Source organism: Lonchura striata, chromosome 1, assembly GCF_046129695.1.
Source record: "Lonchura striata isolate bLonStr1 chromosome 1, bLonStr1.mat, whole genome shotgun sequence".
Taxonomy (NCBI): Eukaryota; Metazoa; Chordata; class Aves; order Passeriformes; family Estrildidae; genus Lonchura; species Lonchura striata.
This window is the reverse complement of record NC_134603.1, coordinates 112,165,974-112,180,298: the sequence shown is the minus strand read 5'-3', so window position 1 is coordinate 112,180,298 and position 14,325 is coordinate 112,165,974. Positions and strand designations below refer to the sequence as shown.

At 34.1% G+C, this 14,325-nt stretch overlaps 1 protein-coding gene across 1 annotated transcript in view; it reads left to right on the top strand.

Annotated features, from left to right (window-relative positions):
- The window catches only part of ULK4 (unc-51 like kinase 4), a 206,868-nt gene that overhangs the window by 80,900 nt on the left and 111,643 nt on the right, over positions 1 to 14,325 (top strand). Inside the window, exon 30 of the mRNA XM_031503902.2 lies at positions 9,355 to 9,403. Within this exon, the coding sequence (XP_031359762.2) occupies positions 9,355 to 9,403 (49 nt within the window). The remainder of the gene's footprint in view (positions 1 to 9,354; positions 9,404 to 14,325) is intronic.

Genomic DNA, 14,325 nt, shown 5'->3' with positions numbered 1-14,325 from the left:
ATACAAATTTTAATTTTTGGTATAGGTAGACTCAGTATGTTTAGAAGTATCTTAATATCTCTTCCTTCTTGTTCCAAAATTTAGACTGTGATGGATAGAAAAAAAACCCAACTGTGTCATAAAACTTAAAGTAATAAGAAAGGATCTCTCTGTCTTCCTGGATATGCCCAAAAAATGTGGTTATTCTTGTCATTGGCCATTGTCTATTTTTGATGTCTGATAGTGTTATGGCTCAGAGGTTGCTGAGCATTGTTCTGTCTTGCTTTGATTGAAATGAGCACAAGAAAAAAAAACCAAGGAAATTTAATTTGCTTTCCCACTTTTTATTACAAAAGATGAAACATCCTCTTTTAATCTTTTATGATACTATTAGGAAAGGTGCTTTAATATATTAGTAGAGTACAAATTAACTAAGAAATAGGGAGGCTTGAGATTTTAAATGTTTTGAATTGTATAAAACAGTTCTCATTGTAAAGAAGCTGTTTATGCTACTGTAGGATTTTATGTATTCTAAAAACAAGTACAACAGCTTTTCATTTTTAGATTTAACCCACAGATATTCTAGTACTTTAAGAGTTATGAAGAATACTTCTGTAACTAGAATGCTGGTTATATTAGCAGCACATTTCCTCTCCCTACTGAATTTGCTTGATTTGAGAAATCATATGTATTTGCCATTATATATGGCACAATCTACTACTGTAGGTAGATTGTGGATGCACACTCATCCTCCTGGTCATCTGGCATCACACAGGAATTTTTTTCTCAATATTATTAAAGAGCAGCTGTGGATATTCAATGAACTATTAATAATTTGAAATACCAGTATGTCCAGCACTCTTATTTAAGAACTGGCTATCAGATTCCAGATTCTAACCCATCTGTAATTGTTATGTTTCTCAAATACTTTGCAAGTCCTCTTTTACTTTCACTAAATCATTTGTTTGGCTGGGTTTCTAAAGGAGCACAGTTTAGGCAATTCCCTTGGTCCATCTTTTTATTTATTCTTTGGCTTCCAAATAAATTTTACAGGAAGTAGCCAATGCTTCAAAAGCACAAGAGAAGTAAATAATATATTTGTATTCATACAAATGGCTGGTGAACAAAATGGAAACTATATATGTGCTGTAGTGAACACTATATCACAATTGGTTCTGTTTTGGTTCAATGAGTAATTAATCAGTATTCATGAAGCTCAAATTTACTCAAGATATATGCTTTCTTTTGCTCCTTTAATTAGACAGATGGAAAGTATCTGCAAAAATTGTGATGGGGAGTAAATAAATAACACTGGACACAAATCCTGTGGGAATTAATTTCTTCTTGGTGGAAAAACTCTACTGCATTTTAGGCCTGATGAGAATGATGTGAGTCTCTGCATTGAGTCTCTGTGGCTTCTTCAAGCTTACATTTTATCCACAATGCCTGGTTTTCAAGTATGGATGCTTTCTCCTGCAATTTTAAATGAATGAAAGTGGTAGTAGCAAAAAGATTGAAAAATGACAAATTGTTAAATTAGTATTTACCTCGCTGTTGCAATATGTTTCGAAAATAGTTATTAATAATATTATTTTGAAGTACAGAGTGAATTGGGAGTAGGATAAGGGCTAGTTTGTTCCATGTTTTTTTCATGTGATAGCTTGTTCTCAGACATGTTCACCTAACAAATTCTCACTTTCTTGCTCTCTCTTTATTAATTGTACAAATTTTCTTGCATCTCACTCTTCTTACCATCAGCTCAGGATTTACCTGTGTGCTTCCTGACAGAGGCATCTGCATTTGAACAGTTCTTATTTTAGCACTTGAAAGGAGACAGATGCACTCCAGTTTTTTTTTTTTAATTTGCTTTTTTTCACAGCTGATACTGTAAATTAGCTAAATTGTGATATCAGAGGAAAGACATTTCATCTTTTTCCTACTATTTTTGGACATTTCTGTTTTCTATTGCAGGTTGTTATATATAGCCTAAACACAGATATTCAAATACAGTTATGTTTTTCATGTTTTTTAAGCTTATGATAAAATACTATAGTTACAATGCGTGTTTTGAATTCCTTTGATTAGCATTTTACGAGAATACAAAACATACTTTGTACTCTTTGCCATTGCTCCTCTGTTGAGGTAATTTTTAACATTCTCTGTTGTGGGAGCTCTTCCATTCCATTGCTTTTCAATTTAGCAGTGAAAAACTCTAGTGATATCCCATTAGTGTGTTGCAGAATTAGATCTCTCACCAACATAAGTTCTCCCTTGTATAAAATGTAGCTGTAAAAGACCCCAGCTTTAATGTGTTTTTGTGGACACTTAATTATTTGGACATCTGATCATATGAGCATCCACAGGAAGAAAATCCAGTTTCAGAAAAGGATGAGTGTTTTCTTGTCTGTTTTGACCCCTCTTACATCATACAATTGCTGTCTGATACAACATCACTTAGAGTTTTTTACTAAGAAAATAGTAGATATTGGAAGAGTGATCTTTGAACCAAATTTGTCCAATTTGCCTGTTTTATATTTGGCTCAAAGCAAATAGTCTGACTTTAAACCTTCTACTAGTATTCTGTTGTGGCTCTCCTACAAACCTATTACCTTGTCTACTTCAAGAATTTTTAGTGGTTTGTGACAAGAAAAACTGTGAACATTAAAGCCACTGTGAGAATTAAGAGCAGAGTTCATATTTAGCTATAGCAAGACTGCTGATTTCAAAAGAAATCACTAATATTAAGGATAGTTAAGGAAAGTTTAGCTTCAGTGAATTTCTGGACTACTGTAAATTTGCATTTGTTTTTTCCCCCTTTGCATTTATTGCTCATTGGTGAATTGTACCTGTGTAAAGAGTTTTTGGAGGAATAGAACTTCTCACAGTGGGAGCAAATGTCTGCAGCAGTCTGAGGTGTGATTTAACTATGCAAAATCTGCATTTAGAAAGAATAGTATCATAGGTAATTTGTCCTTTTATATGTGTTTGCCAAATTAATGTATAGGTTATATGCATGGTAGGAAGTCAGACGTAATCTATAACGGGTTAGGGGGTTTTCTGGTTCCTGTTTTGAGTCTTTTATGCTCTTTGCTGTGGTCTGTAATGATCAGATTGCTAGGTTTTTTCCTAGCAGTGAGGTTTCTTTGTGAATTTCTTAGTTTCTCTTAAAAAAATAAGAATTTTTTTAGGTATGATATACCTAAACCTATATGATATACCAGTTCACTGCTCTAAAATGTTTTGACTGTTGTAATAGAATCTATACTGTGCTACTCCAGGAAACTTACACTGGATCATGGTTCTTAAGCTGCCTTTTTGCCTTACAAAGAACCTTACGAAATGTAGCTCTGCGCTCTCTTAGGCAGCTACGTGGCCTACCTTGAGTCAGGAACTCATAGCATTTGGTGATATTAATATATCTGAAAACTAAACCTTCTAAACTATGGAGTCTGAATTTTATGGCTTGCTAAAATAGACAATTTTGGTTTCAAGGAAGAGAGCTAGTAAAGGTAATAGAATAGAAGTGGAGGGAATATCAGCTATTGCATCAGATAATGATCATGGAAGTGGGACACATTCCAGTATTCTATTAAGGGCATTTCCTGAGGGAGAAATACCTAACTAAAAACTAATAGTAAGGCACCCTTCTTAGATATATGATGAAGAACGGGGGACCAAATTAAGTAACCTTTCTTACCTCCTGTCCTTAAAAATAAATCTTCCAGACAAACATTATGCTGCATTAAAAAAGATGAAAAGTCATCAGAAACCAAAACAGGAAGCTGCTGAAGAGCAACAACAAAAAAATCTGCTGCTTCTAAATGCCATAGATCTAGTACCTGTGAAGATGATAGATGGATCAGCCTCATACATTGCAGCATATTGTCCTGACTAATCAAAGTGACTGTCATAGTGTCTTTGGAACCATCCAAGAATTGTCCAAATTTCAAACTTCATTTTTGCTACTTTTTGTACTTGTGCATTATCTGTTAAAGACCATTAAAGACACTTTTGAGGGTTGGTGTTAGGCATAAGTTGATAATCTTTTCATACACTATTATGATCTACATCAGTGTTTAGTTGCATTTCACTATATTCTGAAATGGTCTAAATTCTTACCCTTGATTTCAAAAAACAAACAGTATAAAAACCCAAACAAACCCCAATCAAAACCCAAACTTTTTGGAGGTCAATGTTTTTAATCATTTGTTGGTGTTGTGCATGGATTGTCTTTGAACCTGATGTAGTTTCTTTGCCATTATACTAGAGGTCTAGTGCTTTAGTGCTTTCCTTGATTAATATGGGCTCATATTAATTGCTTTAAAATACTTTGTTCTTCTCATTAATCATTTTAATTTCCTGGTTTAGGGTTGAAATGCTCACTTGAAAAAGTAGATCTATTTCCTTCTATATTACTTCTCTGGTTTTATGTGTTGTTTTACTTTCTATAATGAATATGAATAAAATAAAATGGAGTTGTTCTGATAACAGGTAAGCCTTAGGGCCTAGACCAGCTGAACTGAGCAGCAGAACTACATGTTAGAGGTGTACAACATTAGTGAGAAAATCATGATCCAGATGGATTGAGAGAGATTGCCAGAGGATGAAACTGTTTTATTAGAACTTTAGGGAATGTATATGTAGATTTAGAACCTGATTTTGGTTTTGATTATGCTAGTTTCATGTCTGTGGAAATTGAGTTGTAAAAACCCAGATTTTTCTTTTAGAGAAGTAATGCTAATATAAAACAACAGAGAATTTTTATGATCTTGCTGTTTCTATTGTTTGGTGTAATGTTTGCATATATGCTGCTTTACTGAAAAACATCAGGCAGGAAGACTTGCCCAGAAACAGACTCCTGAAATGTTAAGTTTTGTGTCAACTAATAACATTGTTGTCAAGCCACACATCATTGTAATTCATATCAAAGGCAGTGGTCAGAGTTCATTATTGCAAGGGAGTTCTCATAGTCTAGTCATGTACAGACTGTAATACTAATCACCATTTTTAATGTAAAACACAACTCCTTAATGTTACATTTTATAAAAGCTCCCCTTTAGTGAAGAAATAAGCTATTAACCTTAAACCTGTAATTTTGTTTCCTTTTTCGTGTTGCTGATCAATTACTAAATGCCTAACTTGTAAAAATGTGAGAGAAATATTTGATGTTACTGTTAAGTGAATTTTTGAAAAGACTCGTGTTGGAAGGTTCAAATGATGTAAAGCATTAAAAAGGAGCAAAATACCATTAATTCATGAGTTTTTTTACTTTCAATAGTGATTTTTTTGTTTTGTAAATATAAGTACCAAATGAGGAAGAGTCAGCTGGTTGGGTTGCTACAGCTGGAGCTGCAGACTTGAGTGAATTCAGTTCTGCCATGAATCATCTGTTCAGCATGAAATAAATCTAAACCACTGTCCAGACCATTCTCTTGTGTTCAATAGTAGATGCCCAGAGAAGACTACAGGAAGGAATCAAGGGTGTGGGAATATGTTCTGGAGGCATTCACATCCACCTCTGAGGGTTTTTTTCAGAACCCATGTAAGATGATGTTGTGTTCTGTAGGTGGTAGCTGTTGAGGAGTAATCTTCATTTCATTTATGTGGACTGAAAGAAATATTTCACAAGTTACTTTCAGCATAAATAGTTATTCTATAACATAACCACACGTATATAAAGATTTATCATCTTCAGGTATTTTCTTTGTATCTCTTTGTCTGATCTGATCACTTACCATTTAATTTTATGCCATCATCTTACAGTTAAGAAGAAGCACACTGCTTCATAAATTTCTGGAATATTTTCTCCTTTAGCTGTCTCCCACAGCCTTTGCAATGTGAACAGTCATGCCTATTTTTTAAGAGCCCTTAGTAGAGTTCAAAAATCTGTCATGGATTTGACATTTCATCCCTTTAAAATTAATGTCTTGGTTCTTGCTTTGTGCATGTCCACCAGTTCTGTTCTGTGGAATAATTTCTACTCACTTTGTTCAGCTTAGAATGTCTGTAATACCCAGATTTCCACACCTTCCTATCCAACTTTTCCCTAAAGATTCTCTCTAATAACAACACGTTTTCTGTCTTTTTAAGGTATCAAACCTGTAACAAAAAGCCTTTTGTGTTTAGTGTCCTGGAGTAGGTTTTTGTTTTTCAGGAAAGTAATTTAGGATTCCTTAGGAAAACAGATGTCACATATTGTTGGAAAACAAGACTGGAGGCACAATCTCATTCTGAAAGTTTCAGATTGTACTGATAGCAAGTCTTTTAAAATCATATCACCAGTTATTTTGAGCCAACACTGGTTATTTATGTATAGTTTTAAATGAGATGGAAATAGTGTTGTTGTTTACTATTATAATTTGCATATGTATATCATGAATTCTGTGTGTTTTCCAAGCAGGGTAGCACCTAATTTAATATAAATTATGTAACAGTCTATGAAGAACCAAAATACTTTTGCTTTAGAATAACATTCTATGAAATAAATCCCATCGCTAATCTCCTCTTTCACCAGCTTTAAAACAATTCCTTTGTAAAACTATGTACGACAGCAGTGAAGAGTGTGATAAAGTCACTCTTCTGCTTGAGCACATGTATGCAAAGTTGGGATAAACCAGCTTTAAGCTCTGTCATAATGCAGTGCTTGATGTGACTTTATACTTTATCTAATTTACGTGTATAATTTTCTTTCAAGCCTGCAGCTTTTTATTGTTTCAATCATAAAAGGTGGCGGGTGACCTTTAAGAACAGACCTATTGGTTCTAGTTTTGTCTTAGTTTATCTCAGCAGAAAGTATAGCTGACTTTGTAGTGCTGTAACAATCAAGACCACTTCCACTGTTGGAAAAGAATTGTTTCATAATTTACCCTCTACCACAAAAGAATTTTTCTAGGTTCTGCCTAAACTAGGATTGCTTGGCTATTCTTGATATTTGATTGTATTTTACTACTAATGTGTTCACAGTTTAAATGCTTGCTTATGTAGCAAAGTGAGCAGCTTTTGCTGGGATAAGTTCTTCCAATAAGCCCTAAGCATAAGTAGGCTTGTGCGGGCAAAACTTCATTTTGTCAGTATGATTGCTGTTACAGTAGCTGCTCTTTTTGGGAGTCTGTGGTGTTTAAATGACTTTCTTTATATTCAGTATTGTTATATCTACATCAGCAAAATTCTGTTTTGCAGGCATGGACTAGGCTTTTAATTTAACTAGTAGATTTGGCTCTGGAAATGAACCTCAAATATAAGTCTTCCTATCTGTAATTCCGGGACTCTCTTATGACCTTGCTGTGTCCAAGCTGCCATAACTGTCTATTTAAGAGTTATTAGATGGCCCAGAAGAGATTAGCTTTCAAGTTCTCCTGACCTATTAAAGTAATTTGTTTCCATTGCATATGGAAACAATTTTCCCTCAATTTAATAAAAAGAGAAATTGTCCTTAAATTTAAGCGTCTGTACTTAGAAATAATGAGTTTCTTTCCTTACCTAAACTCTTTTCCCTCTGTTGAGTGTTAACATTTCTGTGTGCAAGAAAAAATGAACACATTTGTTTGAACAAGGCTATTAGCTTTGCTAAATGTCTGTATGTGGTTGCATAAAAGGATACTGTTTTGTTATGTTTTGAACAGTTTAGTGGATGTATTTTACTTGTCTCCAGGTCTATATGTACAGGTCTACTGTACAATGCAACAGATCTTATTCCCACTCTTAACTCATATAGATTCTACATCATAAAATCATTATTACGTTTCGGTAAAGGCAAAGATCAGAGAAATAGAAAAACAGTATAAAAACCGAAACCATTATTCATATTTAATGCATATATCTGCATTACTTAGAAGTAATTCTGAGTTATTCATAGATACTGTTGTTCTCTAAGCATGGGTTTCATTCCTTATTATATTTCTTTTACAAGACATGATTCCTGCAAATATGAACAACCAGGGCTCTTACAGGTGACATTAATCTAAATGAAGCATTTATTTTATAACCTTTGGATGTCTGTTCTAGCCCTCTCTGATTTTTTTCTTTAGGTTCATAGAGGAGAATGCGAAATTCCTTTTTGTAGTATTTTAGCTTATACTATCTATAAAAATAACACCTTCTCCTCTTATCTTATTGGACATGAATCAAAACTCTTAAATGGAACTATGTGATTCTAGGTGTATATGAGTTCTTTTTAACAAATAGCTTACCAAACAGAATTAATCTGATTATTGTTTTACCAGAAGCCAATATAGAGTTTTACACAGTAAAGCTTCAAACATGAAATTATTTTAGTCAAATATAACTGCAGTTTATTCACAATGAACTGTGTTATATAACTTGGTATTTTTAACTGGCATACTACTGGCAAGACAATTTTGTAGAGTGTTGTACACTGAGATCCCAGACATGCTCTCTGTGTTTGAGTTCTGAATTTATCACATGGGCTTCTTAATGCAGTCTTATCTTTGCTGTGTCACAAAGCCAAACCTATCAATTGTTTATTAAGCACTTCTGTGATATTATGGTGACACAAGAAGAAATTTTTGAGACACAGAATTGGGTGTTTTCTGAAGTGTTTGTGAATAGGCATTTAGTATAGTGTATAAGAAAAGGTGACAATCATTCTTCCAATTAGACAATATAATACAGTAAAAAGCAGTAAAATATAATACAATCATATGTCTCATATGTCATGGTAGTGTGTGAGACACACATGCTTTACTAATACTTTTAGTAAAGTACAATACTTTTAGTATTTTATGCTCCAACAATAGAAAAGACTGCATTAATGTAAAATATTACTGATTTATGAGAATATTCTTTCTTTAAACATATATATGCTGGGCTTTGTCTAGTTTTGAAATGCAAAGGAATATAGGTGACTTCTTTTGGGCCACTACTGCTCAGCATTGTCAATTATGTGACAAAAGTATCATATATAAGTATGTTAAACCAAAGAAGTTAGTTAACATGGCATTCTTAAAAAAACACATCATATTTATAATTTCATTATGTTTGCTGAGTCTATTCAAATGGTTAATGGTGCACTCTGTTTCATATATGTATAGTGGTATAGTTGTGGCATTTTATTAATTACTGCCATTAAAAAATGCTAAATTAATTACTGTTCTACTCGCTCAAATTGCATCAGCAAAGCAGACCTAGAAGTAATTTCCAAATCAGGATATAACAAAGCAGTATATAACAGTGCTGTTTCTGTTTAATGTCTGAAATGGAGGTCATTTTTGTTGAGAGCTAGTCAAAGGCTAAGATTCTGTGTCATGCATCTTGGCAACAGCTACTCTAATGCTCTGTTCCTCTTGTGAGTTTAGTGTGTTAAATAAGAATTCAGTTCCTCTGTTATTAAATAAATCTTAAAATATGTTTTTACAGCTTCATGGAAGAAGTCCATCTTTTTCCAGTTCTTTTTCAAGTCATCTTGGTAAGAATAATTTTTAATATAGATATATATTCTAATAGATAGATATCCTATCTCCCAAATCATATCTAACTAGATAGTTTCATATTGGCAATACTGATGAAATAAAATCAAACGGAACACTCTAACAAAACAAAAGAATCTAGAGTAAGCAGACATTTAGGAGGGTCTCGCCAACTAGTCCACCTGTATAAGAAGTTTCTTCAAGATAAGTACTTTTTTCTTTCGTGAATCAAAATACCTCCTAAATGTAGAATTAATGAGCTTGATTCTTAAGTAGAACTATGTATTTGCAGAGTCCATAAAAGAAATTCTGAGGAAGTTGCATTTCATTTAATAGCATCAAATACAAATTTGATACTGTTAGCATGGTAGTCTCAAATCACACTATTTGCTTTTAGAATTTCTTTCAATATTAAGTGTCAATGATATGATTTTGGGATAGTCACACGTGGAACCTCCACCCTTAAATAGATTCTGCCACTTATAAAGGTCATGAAAACTGTTGGTTTTGTTTCTCTGAAATGTTGCAAAACAAACATGTCAATGAAGAAGAGAGATCTTTAGGCTAGTTTGGAAGCTGGGTACTGTGCTATCAATTGGCCTTCTCATTGTTAAATTCCAGTTTCTTGTTAATTTTTTAAATTTCTAAGGTCATGAAGTTATATCAGGTAAGTGTCCTGTCTTGTAAGCATGCTCCTGATGAATACTATATATGCATTATAAGTAAATACACATAATTTATGTAGTGCAGGCAGATTGCATACTTGCTTTTGTATCATTCTTAAAAGTCAATTTTATTCTGAATTCTGAGGGTAGATGAGGTTCATAAATGGGATTTTGAATCAACTTTGATATTCCTTTCTTAAGTTTCAGTATTTTAATTTTCACTCTTCCTTTGCGGTGATTTATTTTACCGCCTATCATTTTGAATCTCTTTAATACTGCACACCCAGATAAGCTATTTTTTATTAAAGTAACCTTGTTAGTGGTGATAGATTTTTCCAGCAGCATACAGAACACAGGCTTTATGATATTTTGTGTACATATATCTACAAATCTGTTTTTTGTGATAAGTATTGAGAATAAAACCATACATTTTATTGCAGTTCATAGATAGCTTTGACCTAGGATGACTACTAATTTTAGGTATTAATAAAAGAAGAACTCAGTAAAATATGGAAGTCAAATGTTTCATATTAATATCCTTAAATATTTAGTTAATAATTGAAATGTCTTCAGGTGCTAGAATCTTGAAATTTAAATATATATGTTAGTCTATAGCTATGAACATTTGAACATGGTTATAATCTCTCAAAATACTCCAGGTATTGAAAATTTTTGTATAATGTATCTGTAGTCATGGAATTTAAAATGTGTTTATGTCATACCATGTAAGTAGGACAAGATGTAGTCAGTTATAAATGCTCTCTCCTTACCTCTCCACATACAGTTTGACCTCAGGAGTCCTAGAAATAGTTCAGTGGTTTTTTAGGGAGTAAAGCAGTTTAGATCTAAATTGTCTGCATGACTAGTGGTGTCTCAAGGCTTCACAGCTCTCTTGAGCCCCTATGGCTGTCTTTGAACCTATGGTTGGAATTGGGCAAAAATTGTGTAGCTTTTAGGGAGAAAAACTTTCCTCTTTCAACATACTCTTGTTCAGAGAGGACACTTAAATTAATTGCTTGAGTTGCCACATATAACATTTGAGCTTTAACAGTGCAGTGGTGTTGCAGCTTGTGTTTATTTTATTAAGTTTTATTAAGTTGATTGTTAAATGGTATGTTCTGTTATCCCCCATGTTTTCTCCAAGTTGGTTTCTCCGTTAAGTTGTACTCTCTTTTCCAGCTGTTCCTCAAGGTATCCCCTCCCCTTGTTCCAGACCTGTCCCTACCTATCAAGGCAACCCTTCCCCTTTTGCCCTGCCTGTCAAGGTAACCCTGCCCCTTATTCAGGAACATTCCCTGCCATTCATCATTTGGACCAATCCCCAACCAAGACTTCTCTCCTCCCCCTGTCCCTTTGGTCATTGCCCCAAACCCCCACCTCAAGTGTTCTCCTATTGGTTATCCAGTTGTATCCACCCGCCCATTGCTGGATGCTTAAAAATCCCCTGTGCTGAGGTATTTGGGGCTCTCTCTGTGTCCTGGCCCCTCTGATGTCAATAAACCAGTAGGAACTTCAAGACCTGGAGAGTCTCCTCTGCCTTCTGTACCCAGTCCCCGCCTTGCCACCTTGGAGCGCTGCTTCTCGGGTTAGAGCTGTGACAGCTTTTGGGTTCTGTCCGTGGCTTCACCCCAGCCAAGGAAGTTCCTCACTCTTGTCAGTGCTCCAGAACAACAGAGAGCAAGCCTGGGCTCCAGTAGGCAGTGGCACACTGGCTGTGAGCTGTGGTCTTACTTGGATCAAGGGATGTGAGATGTAACACCAGAAGCAGCAAAGGAAGGTGGTAACCCCTTCCTCTGTTTTTCCTACAGAAAACTAAATTCAGCAAAGGAATGATAGGCAGCTGGTAAAACTCAGGAGCCAGGACTAAATCAGACTGGAAGGATTAATCATTTGACTGCTTTTCTTTTGAACAGAATAGATTGAACAGGACAGATTAGCAAACTTCTTAATTACAGGTTTCTGAAGTAATTTGCAGTCATACAGGTGAAGAGAGGTGCATATCATTTAATTCCCATTATTCTCTATAAACTAGTCTTTGTCCAGGTTTATACATTTATCAGTTTCAAGGATCAGCATAAATAGTAATGTTGAGATCTGTGTTATTATACCTAGTCCTTTACTGGACCTTAAACTATTGAATTATCCTTCAGAGTTAATACTCCATTTTATTCTGACAGTAATTTTGTGTAGAGCTATTACTATCTAGTCCATGGTTTATTACTAGTACGTAGTAATTTCTATGCTAAGACTTCCTATTCAATGTGTACTTTCTGTGTCTCATTAAATATAGTTCATGTTATTTTCTGCAATGCAACTGACAGTACATTGATTCTGTTAGACTCTGAAGGGAAATACTGTGGGTTTAAAATTGAAAAATCATTTCCAGGAGCAGTCTTTGTTTCTAGGCTGTGCTGCAATCCAAGTGGGATTGAATGTACTAGCTTTAATCTAGGTAGCACAGTAGCAAGGACATGATGGTTTGCAGATACTGAGCAGTTCACAAGAAATAAGTTTTAATATGACTACTTTTCACTGCTCATCAGTGTAGCCTTATATTACCTCTTACACTGGACACTACCCAATGTTGTGGTCTGAGCATTAACACTGAGATTTGGCAAGATGTTTTTTATCCTCTGTCATCTCTCTGGACCAGTTAGATCTCTAAATTAATTCAAAGTATATGAAAAGTATCCTTTCATGTCACTTATTACTACAATTTTGTAAATGTTACAGCTGCCAAGCAAAAATAACTGGATCAGTGAAAAAAATCTGTTACTGTCTACCTAAATAGTTGTTCTAAGAGAACAGCCATAATTTATCTTCACCTGAACTGAGGTTTATTCACTGAGTTAATTAGTAAGAGGCTTTAAATAGAGTTCCAGTTCCCCTGGAAACCCTCTGCACTCGTTCATCTCTCTCAACATTCAGTTGTATTTAGGAAGTGCACATTTATGATGTGGTTAGTATGTGAAAAACCTGAATACAGTTCTTCATTACAGAACTTCAGAGGTGAATTTCATGGTTTACCTGAATGCAAATTAATTTCATGAGTGCCATGATACCAGATCCTGGTGCTAGAAGTTACGTAGATTATGACTAATCCTACAAAGCAATATGAAGGTGTGACTGCATTATGAGTAGACTTCAATCTTGCAATAATGTCTAATGTAATCAGTGAAAATGTAGTGATGTGTATCTGTGGAAAAATGGAGACATATTGACAATTTACGAGTATTTTCAGGACAGTAAGGGATTGAGAAGCAGAAGGAAGGCTGACATTATAATGTGAAAAAATTAAAAGATACGAACTCCCCTTAGTAGCAAGATTAATTGTAATGAGCTAAATTCCAAGGTTATGTAAATAATTCCAAAACTTGGGTTGATATAAAGTATCAATATGAAATGCTGCTGTTGATGAAGAAGGGGTTGTAGCAGGAAAAGTTACTGTGGGATATATTTAATGCTGTTTTTTCTTGCTGCCTTTTACTGCTACATCCTTAGTATTTTGTTTCTAATATACTTTGTAATGTCAAATTTATGTCATCTGCCTTCAATAACAGTTTATAATTTACAAAGTATTGATTTTGATTATTATGTTATAATGCTAGAATGAGGTTGATAAAGGATTTGGAAGTGTTTACTGCCATTTAAGTAAATTATGGCTATTTGTATTTTAGATTGCTAGCAAGAGTTTGCTGAGTAGCAAGCAATGAAGTGGACATAAATGTTGTTCTCTGTATTATGTTACTTTTAAAAGGTAACATAATAAATATTGCCTGGTCTTCATTTTGTGTTACCTCAGTGTAAGCTGTTGCATAGAAAAGAAATTCTGTGTAGTTGGTGAAATTCTATTTTTTGCTGCCGAGTTTTAAAACTCAAGTTAATGAAGCTTGTGATTAGGAGCTCAGTGCTACTCTGTTTTTAAAGCCCAGTAGTCAATTCTGTGCTTGTCCTATTAAAAGTTTTGGTGTAGCTTTTAGTCACACCAGCATATTAACACAGCCATTAGTTTTTGCAGTAATTTTTTCTTTTTGCATATTGCTTTATCTTAACAGCCAGTTAAAGGCATATTCTTTCAATAAAAATTATTTTACAGTAAGATTAAATATTGCTTTTTAAAAACGATATTATTAGATATGATCTATAGTAGATAGCATGTTCCTGTCTAAACAGCAGAGGCTATTAAAATACTGTGGTTGTTTTATTTATACTGTCATTCTATTCTTAACAAGTCTGTTTGCATTAATGAAATAATT